The following is a 13,113-nucleotide window of genomic DNA, read 5'->3' on the forward strand; positions in this document are numbered from 1 at the left end:
CTAAAAGTGGGATTTGTAGTTCTGATCTTTGTTAATGTTGTTATATTATTGGTTTGTAAAGCTGCTTGAGAAGTAAAATGAAAGTGAAAGCATAATCTGAGCCTCTGGTCTTGACATAAAATCCCAAATAGCGTGCCACATGGATGAGAACAGACCCACTGCCACCTTATCCAAATGCAGCCCCCTCTGCTACCCTTCCATGGACTTAGGGAAGACAGAAGTGACAGCACAAGAGGAGGATGAAGAAGGGATGGACAGGGAAGGGCATGCCCGGGCCCTCTTCCGGCCCCTGGTTGACTCTGCAGAATAGCCTCGAAAATAGCTGCAACAGTCTCCATGCGGACCAGTCTGCCATCGTGGAAGGCCTCACGGTAGAGGAGGACGACCACTCGAGGTGTCACCTCTCCCCTATGAGCTTCTCCACGTCTCCCCTGTGAGCTTCTCCATGGTGAGCAGACCTCCCACAATAACAGAGTCCATCCCCTGACTTCTTGACTCCTTACCACAGCCCCAGAATCATACCAGAGACCACCAATCGACTGGCTGCAGGATTGCCCACCAGGTTGCCCCCATGCCGCAACACATAGCAGACTCCGAGACCGGAGCTCCTCAGGGACCCGGAGTCCTGAGAAAGCGAGATGTCATGGCATTTCCGGGATCCAGAGCTTATCAGGGACCCCGGAGATCCCGCCCGAGGAGCACCTCAGCAAGCTCGGCAGCGCGGTCCACCTCCAGGCGCAAGAACGATGCCCCCTCAAGCACAGCAAAAGGAGGTTTGGTTTCCTACACAAAGGTGAATTTCTGCCCAGGGCAGAAATTTTTTAAACTGAGGCCTGTCATGTGGGTGATGCCTGATATCCCCAGGGAGGGGCAGGACCTAATAGAGTTTAGAAAGAAAGAAAGGATTCCTGGGAGAGTGAAGACATCTCACGCTAAGCAGTGGAACAAGGAAGGGCACGTGGAGGTAATAACTATTGGAATATGTAAGCTTTGCAGATATTTTTTTTTAACTCCAAAGAACCACAAGAAAGATTCTCCAATTTCATATCCTTGCAAGATGAGAACCCTGAGGGATAGCAGTGGATAGCCTGTGTAAAAACAGTCATTAGATTTAAGAACAATGTTCATTTTAGCCAGCTCTTCTCCTCTTTTGTTCTATATTATGTCCACATGCGCAATAAAAAATCATCAAGAAAAGTTAAACACGACAAATGATAGGACATAAAGAAATATTAGCTCTTCAGCAATCTACCCGTGTTTCTATTAGATGAGGCTGAATTATTTTATTGCAACATTCTTAGAAAGTCAGCCTAATCTCCTCTTTGGAAATAAACTAAACATTGGTGCAGTATAAATACAAGTTAATATAGCATAACATAGCACAGCATAACATGTGTGTGGAACAAAGGGGAAAGATTGAGTCAATATGGGTTTAAATCTGGTACATAATTCTCCATTTTGATCACCTTTTGGCTTAAGTTTGCATGAGTTGAGGCCTGATTTCTTCGTACTTGCGCTTAAACCGAAACTGCAAACGTTTTACAAAGACTTTAAATTACCCTTTAAGGAAAAGATGCCTTTTTGAAAACCTATAATTCCCGATGCGCGGAGTCCACGGCAGTTTACCAAATCTGGACGCGAAATTGTGCGAGATTACCGATTGGCCACGCTAGGAAACTCCAACGCCCGCCCTCTCCGCCCTGTTCTGCCAATGGCCCTGTCATTGCGCTGCGTATTCTGCTGACTGAGTTTGTTGAGGATTACTATGGCTGAACGCACGTACGCTGCTTTTGTGTGGGCTTTTTTTGTGTCCTGGGAGTGTGTAAGTTGATTGGGGGCCCCAGAGATAAAAAGAGAAATGTGCAGTGAGCGGGGTTTTCTACTACAAGGGTCATGAGGGAGCGACTCCGTCGGCCTGAGTCTGTTGACAGCAAATTGGCAATGAGGGACAGAAATTGCCTTGCTGGAGCGCTGGGATAACATCTTCCAAGACATGTCTCTGAACTATATCAAGAATTTTTATGAAGGATGCGTGAGTATTGGGTAAATAAGGAAATGAGAGGCTTCTGGGAAATTCGTGCAGTGTGTGCAGTTGGTGCTGTAAACGGCAGTCACCTGAGTGCTGTGGCCATGGAAGAGCACATTCAATGGAATAACTTATCTATCACTAGTACGCCGAATTTGAAGGAATCATTTGACATCCATGCGATCAAAAATCATTGTCCAAATATAAACAAAGGGCCTGGACACTGGGACACGCAGGTGCGTACGCTGGGCTTTGTCAGTAGACGCGTGCACGCGCTTTGCAAAGTCAAGGCTTGGGACATCCCCGTGCCCGATGCTTGAGTCGGCGCTGAGCAGAATCCCAGCGGGCCTTCCCGCACTTAATTAAATCCGCGACGAGCTTAACATTTCGTTCTGTGACACTTTACTGACATTCATTGAGATGGGACTGTTTATGGTGCAGTGTTTATTGTGTGTACTGCTGGAGCTTCAAACAGGACAGCAACAATGTGTCTCCATGTTACCATTTACCAATTTCGATTGTGGAATAATAGTAATGTATGTAAATATATCCTTTTTAAATATGTAAAGCGCTTTAGATTAAAGTGCTATATAAAAAATAGATATCATTTTAAAATGCACAAGGGTCTTAGATGCGTTTTTTAAAACTATTTAAACTCTTTTTCTGCACCCTATTGCAAGCTGCTTGTTATTGTTTTTTAATCCAAACATATTCTACATGTATTATACTTAATAACTCAAAGAACTCTTACGTTAGGTTAACCAAGATGTTAGGTATTAAAGAGGATAACAGTAAGCAGCCATGTATATAAGGGATAAAATACCCCTAATGTACCCAAACACGATATTGGCAGTCACCTCGAAGTTCCATAACCTTAGAAAGGAACTCAGCTTTGGCCTCTTTCCTCTGTTTGGTTAAAGAACCCCAATGTGACTTCCAATATCCTAATATATGGCAGGGGTCCTTCTTTATCCCATGTATAAAGACCAGCTGTCATCATGTTGGGTGATTATATTGACAAAGCATTGCTTAAAGCGGCCATTTTAAGCACACCAAGAAAACAGTAGTGAGAGCAAGCACCTGACGGTGTTACTGAAATATACGGTGAACCTTTTTGTGCTGAACCTGTGTGATGGTATAGATATTGAAAGACCACAGATACGCAGCTTTCCGCGTAAAGCACCAGAAGACTATTATGCTTTCCACATTACGTCGTTTCCTGCAGTGTGAATTCAGAATTATGTCACACTCGTTTTGGGGCGAGAACATGGGCGGTCTGCAGTGACTAACGTGCTGGTCCTTTCATCGTGTTGACTGTTTTGTTCTGCCTTCCCCTCTTTCAGCTCAGGCCTCCGACGGTGATTGGCCAGTTCCACACCCTTTTCTTTGGCTCCGTTCGCATGTTCTTCCTCGGGGTTTTGGGGTTCGCCGTTTACGGGAATGAGGCCCTTCACTTCAGTTGTGATCCGGACAAAAGGGAGGTCAACCTCTTTTGTTACAACCTATTCCGGCCCATCACTCCTCAGGTTAGTCATTTATACCAGTGTATTTGGGTGATACGAATTTATGCGGCTCTCCAGCACACAAGATGATATCGAGTTTCCACAGAATGTATAATGAATGCAACATGGAACCAGTGGCAGATTTAAGGCAAAGGGCCCCAAGTGGGCGGGTCATGGAGGGCGGGGCCTAGAGAGGGCAGAGTGGCACAATGATGAACTTCATTTTTTGTAAGTTGTGTTTTCTGTGTTTGGGGGTCTGACTCTAGCTAGAGACAGCTGGGCCCCCTCACCAGATTTTGCTGTCAATGGTGGTAATATTGGAAGATCAAGCCTGAAGCTTATGTTGGAAATGATCGGGTTCAAGGAAATGGGCAATGGGAGAGGACATCACAGGAGGTGATGGCATGGCATAATTCCTACAGCATGCAGATCCATGTCGCTGGTGTCCTTACCCCACACACTTGAAATATCATTAAACATCACAGATGTAATTAAAGGAGTACGCCCAAACTGTAGAGTTGTTACATATTAATAATAAAGTGTCCATTCATATATTGTACCCCACAAAATTCTCTTGGTTTACACAGGAAAACCTGCCCTCTAGGATGGGGAAAATAAATGTATATTCACATTCTTCTGCATGCCCTGTTTCTATAATGTATATATATATACAGATATATATATATGTATGTCAGTTTAATTTATTATGTGATTTGTGTACTTTTCAAGGCGTTGTTAGACAAATAATTATTTACCCCTTTGATTACCAAACCTTTAAAATACTGATATGAAGTTGTATACCTGGGAAGATCGTGGCTTTAATTTTCACTTCCTAAATGGTAAAGAAAAAGTCCCAGAATGCAAGATAATGTCAACCTGAAAAATCTAGTTAACCCACTGTACTTTCAGTGATTTAAGACATGTAATAAAAGAAGTTATGTAATAAACTCCGATATTGTTCATAAAACATATACTATTGGTTCTGAAACCAAATCTGAGATTTGTTTATGCACGGCCCCATATTCCCAGGAAACGCCACTCGAAATTTCCACAGGGCACAACCAGCCCTCATCCCTGCATTTTCTCGGTAACTGCCCTGAAAGGCCTGGACCAAAGCTCGGTATTAACCAAGCCTGAGTGAGCGCCACTTGCAAACAACTGCCTGCACTAGCAATATCTGTAAACATTGAGCTAGTGGCTGTTATCTATGACTGACAGTTTACATTCATTAGCTCTGGGGTTTACTGTCAGTGGGAGGTCTATATGCAAAAGTCTCTATAAGGCAGATGCAGAGTGTGGTGAAAGCAAGCTCAGTGGGCTCATCCACCCACTCCTCTACAGCACTCCCTGCCTGGACAGTGTGGGAGGTTCAGTGTCTTGGCAAAGATGGGGGAGGGGGATAGAGCGGACTGTAACCTAATGAGCATTTTGGCATTACAATGAGATAATGCCAGTGGTTGCTTAGGGTACAGTTGGGGGGTGCTGGGATCCAGGTGAGAGCTGTGGATCCAGGTGAGCAGCACCAGAAGCCATGGGTAGAGTCCTAGGAAGCCACCAAGGGTAGCACAGAGCCGTCAAAGTCCAGCAGCAGCTGTCTGGTGCCCTCGGCGGTGGAGTGCCCCCTGCTGCAGCTGAAGGCATGCTCCCCCTGTGAGCACACTGGGTCTCCGGGCCCCCTATCACTGTCTGTAGGGATTGCGGGGCCCCCCGTTTTGCCACTACTGATGGCCTGCACTGCACAACCCAAGCAAGCATGGCGAGATCTGATTGCAGGCATGCTGCAACCATATGGAGACAGGCGTTTTCATGGGCTGCAGCAGAAAAGCACGTGCAATGCTGCGTTGCTAGAGCCCATCATTTTCAAGTAATGATGTACTCTGAGTATGGAATCTAGGCATCCCAGTGCGCAGTGATTAAGGCATCATGCACGGCATGATAAATAGAAGGGCGCGGGCGCCCTGTTGAGACTGAGAAGGGGAGGGGCAGGGCATGGCAGGGCAAAGGGGCCCGCTCACCATTTGTCTGCCTGGCGACCGTTAGATCTGCCTCTGCAAGGAACTGCCCCCTTCATGTGAGGTTACCCTTTTGATGCGTGCGTCTCTATTTGTTTTTACCAATGACTTGCAAGCCTGCTTCAAACTGACCAATGGCAATGGCAGAATGTGAAATGTGCCATTAGACTGCATGTTTCAATGCCCCTACCAGTGCCCCCGCTGCTGGACAGCATTTTGGGGGAGCTTGATGGCAGTTTTTAGATCTCACTACTTACAATAAATGTATTTTAAAAAAAAGAAATCGAACAGGTCCTCCTCACATCAGATAACAATACAAGAGCTCCTCTGTGTGGCATGCACTGCTGTGCTTCTGTTCAGAACTTGCCCAGCGCACATTGCTGAAAAAACGCTTTGCTTGCAATCTCGTAAAAAAATATCCTTTCCACAATGCGTCTGCGTAGGGGGACGGGTTCAGCCAGCGAAGTTGTAAAGAGTGGGGGGGGGGGGGGGGGGAGCTGGGGAAATGGGAAAGAGATGGGGCGCAAGGAGCATAAACAAGAGGGAGATCCTGCTTATATATTGCTCCCCTTTTTTTACTGGAAGTATGCCACCAATTTTAGGGAGCAAAACACAGATATACCACTTATTTGGAGGGCTGCACACAGAAGTGAGTGGGGCCCTTAAACTTATTACGTTGTTCATCCCCACCCAAGCCCAGGAGGTTGAGTAGATATTACGCCTTCCTTTGGCCCATTAGATGCATCTTTCACCCCAACTCACCAGGGCATAGTCAGGATTGTGTAACAAGTGGGGCCTGCAGCTAATGTAGTAGGGCTCGCTCTAAGGGGAGCCCAAAGAGGGACTGGGCTTGTTCTGCCTGGAGCCGAATCCATAGGACCTGCCGAGCGTGGCGAGAGAGAGCGTACCAACCAAGGTGTGTTCGGAGGGGTCTGTCGCAGAGAAAAATGTTTAAATAAGGGGTTCAAATGGTGAATTTTACAGTCGGTTTTGTAGGGTAAGATATGAAAAAAGTCCATTAGATGCCAAGTCATCAACAATGCACGGGGGCATTTTCAAACACATTTTCATTATGCCTTTGCCCACTATATGCCAGTTCTCTGCCAGTGTAAAAAACATTTTCATACTGATTGTGCCCAAACCCGTCCATTCTGGTATTTTCTCATAAGCAAATACTCATTATGCTTTACCCATGACGCCAGTAATGAAACTTTAACAAAACATGTTCATGCTGGCTCTGCCAATATATGCCGCATCTCCATGTAAGAACATGCCCCTGTTAGCTTGGCCTTAATGCCAGTTAAAAAAAAAAGCCATGCCACAGTAGGAAAACATGACCTTGTTGGCTAGCTGGTACGATAGCTCAGCGGGTTGAGCCCTCACTGCTGCAATCTGAGTGTGATCTACAGGTCACAGGTGCAAGGCCTATTCAGCCTTTCATCCTTCCGAGGTCGATACATGAGTACCAACTTTGGTTGGGTGATAATTTTATATAAATATGTTCTATGTAAGGTGCTTTGGCGACAGCGCTATAAACATAACAAATCATTATCATTACACAAGTCCCCCATATAAGAACACTCATCATGTTGTATTTGCCCCCTAATGCCAGTATAAAATGTCATGCAACAGTAAGAAAACAGTGCCTTGCGGACTGCACAAATTCCCCTCCACTCGCCCGCCTATGTAAGAATAATTATCATGTCGACAATGACCTTAACACCAGTAAAAAAATGCCATGCCACAGTAAGTAAACATGCCCTCCCCCTTGCAAGAACACTCACCAAGCTGACTTTATCCTTAATGAGAGCACAAAATTCAAGGCCACAGTAGGACCCAGACAGCCCCATTGCTGTACGCTCCCCACACTCCAACCCCTCCTTCACATAATCACACTCAAGTTTGCTTTGCTTTACCCAAAAGTGACAGTAAAACATGCCATTCTCTGTCCAGAAAATGTTCATGCTCCAATGCGCGCGCGTACGTGTTTCCCCCCGGACCCTCTCAGGTCCTTCCCCGTCTAGAATTCTGCATCTCACAGGCAGTTTAGTTAAACAAAGAAAGGTGGGAAATCATTGGAGACATGGGCCAACTAAGACTTGAGCCCAGCAGTTAAGCCTTTAGCTTCCACACAGGGGGTCTATTGATATATTCTCCTGGGCACACTGATTCTGCAGTCATGGCAATGACTATGAGAAATGGGACAGCTTCTTGTCGTCTGAGCCCGGACTGGCCCTCACTGCAAAGTTATGACTGCTGCCTCAAAGTGGTAGAGCTTTATCCCTCCAAAGCGCAAGCCTGGCGCTGCCCATGGGGACGAGGCAAGACACATGCCAAGCGCCCCATTGTGCACAGGCTCACATTTGAAATGCAGTGGTGTTGTTTTTGGACTTCAGCAGGAAACGAGAAGACAATGGACCTCATGAATTTGGTGGTAAATCGGCAGTAAATCTGCTGTTTTATGACCACATTTGTTTACCGTCACCTCCACTTGGTCCTGTGGCATTGCAAAGGGATTCTTATTTTGGAGTCCATAGGAATCCATGGGGACATTTAGCAGATCTACTACAAGCAGTAATTATGTGTGGTAAATTGGATGTGTTTTGATGGTAAAGTGGGAGATATACCTCCAGCTGTTTGCTGGAGGTGTATCTTCAACCTTAAGGCCAAAACTTACAGTGTGGAGTGGCAGTAAAGGGCTGGTAAAGTAGCAGTAACAAAATGACCACACCATTTCCTCCCGCCGTACTCGTCATGAGCCCGGATGTCCTTATGTTTTGCCAAACAGTGTTTAATGTACATTCCACACAAACGGGTAGTGCCGGCACTAGGATCTGCAGGGCCCTTGGCGGCAAAAGATGTGTGAGGCTTCCTAATTTGCATAAATAGTGAGATTGATATCACAGAATGAGTCTTTACTATGCAACGATATCTTGGGAAGTTACATTAAAAACATATTGCAATGTGCAAGGTATTAGACAAATACACTGTGATGTCCAGCATGTGAATCATCACTATTAATATTTACCTATGTGGCAATATCAGGAGTGAGGCTTGAGTGTAGCAGATATTGTGATCTGAATACCTTGTAGAGACTTCTAATTTTAGCCGATAAGGCATAGTGTGATAAACGGATTTATCTGGGAGCACTCACTTTCTTTAAGTGACGAAGCCCCGATTCGAGAGCAGTCTGTAATTCAGGAACTTGAACACATCTCTTCTCATATTTAATTAGTAGAAATATTGTTTGCAAAAGGTATTTTCGAAACTGGTTTGAAGCCACTATCTGACCATGGAAGGCATTGCAAAAATATGGTGATTGTGTTTTGCTAACTGAAACTAACTGATGTTTTTGCAGACGTTGCACGATTCTTTTTATTTAGTGTATAGTCGGTCATATTGTCCAAATTAGCAATATGATTTTATTTCAGAAGCTACAGATAAGGATTGGTTTGACTGTCAAAAGAAATAAACTTCAAGCAGATATATTATACTGTGTTGAGTTTCTCATCTAGACAGTGTGCCCAAGTATCATTGAGGGTGCCCTACTAGCGTCACTGTATCAAATCCTGCATCTAGATTCTGTTACAATTTGAATTTAGAAAGTGCGGCCAACATCATTGAGTGTGCCTAATAGCGTCACTGTGTTAAAATGTGAACTTAGAAAGTGTGCCTAATAGCATCACTGTGTTAAAATGTGAACTTAGAAAGTGTGCCTAATAGCGTCACTGTGTTAAAATGTGAACTTAGAAAGTGTGCCTAATAGCGTCACTGTGTTAAAATGTGAACTTAGAAAGTGTGCCTAATAGCGTCACTGTGTTAAAATGTGAACTTAGAAAGTGTGCCTAATAGCGTCACTGTGTTAAAATGTGAACTTAGAAAGTGGGCCTAATAGCGTCACTGTGTTAAAATGTGAACTTAGAAAGTGGGCCTAATAGCGTCACTGTGTTAAAATGTGAACTTAGAAAGTGGGCCTAATAGCGTCACTGTGTTAAAGTTTGAATTTGAAGGTTTTTCCCATCATCAAGTGTACTGTGTTAGCGTCACAGTGTTAAAGTGGAATTCAGAAAAGGTGACTAATGGTGTCACTGTGTCAAAATCTGAAGTTAGAAAGCATTCCCAACAGTATTGAGTGGGCCTAATAGCGTTAAAGTCGAATTAAGAAAGTGTAACTAATAGCCCCACTTTGTTAAAATTGAATTTTGAAAGTGTGCCCAACAACATTGAGCAAGGGATATCATCGAGTGTACCCCAACTATTTCACTGTGCTGTTCTTTACATCTAGATCACGCACTCAAAAAGCACTGAGTGTACCCTAACTGCTTCAACCGTGTTGAGTCTCACTTCTAGATAGTGCACCCAAATATCGCTGAATGTACCCCAACTGTTTCACAGTGCCAAATTTCACAGCTTGATTGTTGCCCAAATAGCACTGAGTGTAGAAGGTATCCCAAACATCATTGAGTGTGCATAATAACGTCACTGTGTTAAAGTTTGAATTTAGAAAGTGTGCCTAATAGCGTCACTGTGTTAAAGTTTGATCTTAGAAAGTGCGTCAAGATCATTGAGTGTGCCTAGTAGCGTCACTGTGCAAAAATTTGAACTTAGAAAGTGCGCCCAAGATCATTGAGTGTGCCCTACTTGTTTCACTGTGGTGAGCTTCGCATCTAGATAGTGTGCCCAAACTGTTTCACTGTGTTGAGTTTCTCATCTAGACAGTGTGCCCAAGTATCATTGAGTGTGCCCTAATAGCGTCACTGTATCAAATCCTTCATCTAGATTGTGTTACAATTTGAGTTTAGAAAGTGCGGCCAACATCATTGAGTGTGCCTAATAGCGTCACTGTGTTAAAGCTTTAATTTAGAAAGTGTTCCCAACAACATCGAGTGTGCCTAATGGCGTCATTGTTTTAAAGTTTTATATATGCTATGTACCTGTATCCCCATGTTATCTGTATCACATGTTTACCCCTATCCATCCTGTCGCTTTATATACGTTTGCCGCTATGTACGCCCCCCTGTCCTGCTCTCTTGCCTGGTCGCAGGCGCGTTCCTGATAACCACCATATCACACTACTACGCTTACTCTCTCCTATACACATCATTCAACTAGAACACAGTTATACCATGATAAATTCGGTCTAGCTGGTCTCATACTAACATGACCCCACAAACACCTCATCATCCTATTAAAAACACAGCTAGCTGAGCACATTCCGGCTAGCTTAGGCGTTCCTCAGGCCTAACGCAACCAGAACTCAGTCTGGGTGACCATCCTCCAGACTGAACAGATCAAACTGACTTCCTCAGCACCACACCTACCGCTAAGAAGCAGCTATCAGGCTACAACCACACCAGCTGCACACATATCCGGTGCACCCACGCACCATGCAACACTCTATCTCTCTACTGACTTGAACTGCGGTTCCCGAGGGCGTTCAACCTACCAGCGCTTGAGGTCATACCAATGATATATAAGGTGCTATATTAATGCCAAATAACATAACATAACATAACAAATAATAACTGCGTTTTTCAAATGCAGCTCACTTCAAAATGAGAAGGGAGTCTGATTAATGTACCCCCTGAGCCTTTGTTGGAGGGGTGAGCAGGCCAAATCGGTTTGCCGGCTCTGGGAATAGCAGGTTTTCCTAAAGAAGAATGTTGGAAAGGCAACTCAGCAGGTTAAGTGACTGTTGATGAGATGTTATCGGTTTAAGCCTTACGTTAAATTGCATGGCTTTTTTTCCTATTCCTGCTGCAACATCCGCTATAACATGTGTTGTTTTGACCTGTTGATGAGTACAGCTCCCTTGCTTCATTAACCATGTGTGCCATTCAGCAATACTCTGCTTTATGATGATGACTTGAAAAGTACACATCATAGTAAGGTACCCACTCAAATATATAAATCCTTATAGAAATATGTACAATTGTGTCATTATTGCCGCCTTCTTGAATGGGAGACTACAAATACCAGAATGCAATTCTGCAAAAGGCAAAACATGGCCATAGGGTTTTGAAACTGTAACTTTAAGAGTTATAACAAAATGTAGTGTGTGAAAAGGTTACCTGTTTGTGTTTCAATGTTTGGCAAATGCAGGGTTGATATATGATGTGATGAAATAAGACATTCTACCCAAAAATAAACGGTTAAATATGAACATCTGAAAATAATGTAGTTAGTTTGAAACTGTTCTGCGTGATATAATTTAAGTGGCCTGGAGCAGGGCATAGATTTAGGCAGTTAACTTGTGCTTTCTATGTGCTTTCAGAATGAAAATGTCCATTTGCATTTCCTAACACTGAAATGTCACGTGACTTGTCCAAAAGAATGGCCCCTTAAAGGAGCCATGGTTTATACATCCTCCTACTTTAAAAGCTCTGCTTGAAGAAAGTGATAGCAGCAATTAAAGGGCCTGCAGCGCTCAATGGGCCGCTGGGAGTGGGTGTTTGTCTCTAGAGAGCCAGAGGAGGACATGGAAGCCGCACAGTACCTCTTTAAAACAATATTCTTCGTATAGTCGAGGCAGGCACTGTTGTCCGCGGGGCCGTGGGCCACCGCTCAGACTGCTCATGCCTCCGGCCGGATCTGCAAACGGGGCATGAGGTTTCATTGTGGACTTTATATATGTGCCCAAGTTTGGCTGGCCCACCAGTGGCTGGATTAGGGGAGAAAAGGGAAGCTTGCTACCACAGGAAGTCAGCCATAATAGCACAAACCCTATTTAGAGCTCATTTTAGAGTATCAAATATCTGAATGATTGTAAAAACTACGGCGTTGCTAGGGGAGAGCTGGGGGACCTATAGCCCCGGGTCTTTTGGTTGTAGCCCCGGATAGAAGCTCAGGGGCTACAACCAATAGTCTAGCTACCCCTGAGTCCTGACAGTACCGACATTAGCCTAGCCCCAGATCTTTTCCAGACCTAGCAACACCCCTGTTACATGCCCTCTTGGCTCTCAGCATTTGAAACATTACCTTGTAGGAGTCCTACCCTTGGGTTTTTGAAACGAGGTGCGGAACCAGCAAAAGGCTCACAGCATTGTGTATTTGTGTGTCTGATGCTGTTCGGATGGATATTCATTATTTTGCTGACTCTCCGTCCTGCATAAAAAATGACACTTGTGCTGTTTGGGCACGTGCCCAGGTGAACTACATAGGTATGATCCATTCTAGATTGCTAGCAGGTTTTTATGCTTTTATTTAAACAAACAGCACTTTTCAAAGTATCCCAGGTTATAGTATAGCAGGCACCAGGTAGGACATAGGGAGTGATTATAGGAGTGATTATAAGTTTGGTGGTAGTGGTGAAACAGCCAATATGTCAAAATGTCTGATGTTCTACCATTCTGACACACTCTAAGAATTACTCCCGAAACCCTCGTGTAATGCTGGCTTTTGTGTGGCGGTGACTATTTCTCCACAAAAGCATTAGGCATCCAGTAATTTCCTAAGGTAGTAATTACCACCCGTGGTGGTAAAAAAAATCCCCATGGAGTCCAAGCAGACTACAAAATGGGGAATAGCTTAACGGTGCGCATGAATCAGGATCATGCAGACCCTTAAAAGTACT

At 44.4% G+C, this 13,113-nt stretch overlaps 1 protein-coding gene across 1 annotated transcript in view; it reads left to right on the forward strand.

The window, feature by feature from the left end:
- The first annotated feature begins 1,993 nt into the window (after nucleotides 1-1,993).
- The window catches only part of GJE1 (gap junction protein epsilon 1), a 56,977-nt gene continuing 45,857 nt past the window's right edge, over nucleotides 1,994-13,113 (forward strand). The window contains exons 1-2 of the mRNA XM_069605023.1: nucleotides 1,994-2,032; nucleotides 3,370-3,552. Coding sequence (XP_069461124.1) covers nucleotides 1,994-2,032; nucleotides 3,370-3,552 — 222 coding nt within the window. The remainder of the gene's footprint in view (nucleotides 2,033-3,369; nucleotides 3,553-13,113) is intronic.

The sequence above is a fragment of the Ambystoma mexicanum genome, chromosome 4p (assembly GCF_040938575.1).
Source record: "Ambystoma mexicanum isolate Mex_15411 chromosome 4p, UKY_AmexF1_1, whole genome shotgun sequence".
Classification (NCBI taxonomy): domain Eukaryota; kingdom Metazoa; phylum Chordata; class Amphibia; order Caudata; family Ambystomatidae; genus Ambystoma; species Ambystoma mexicanum.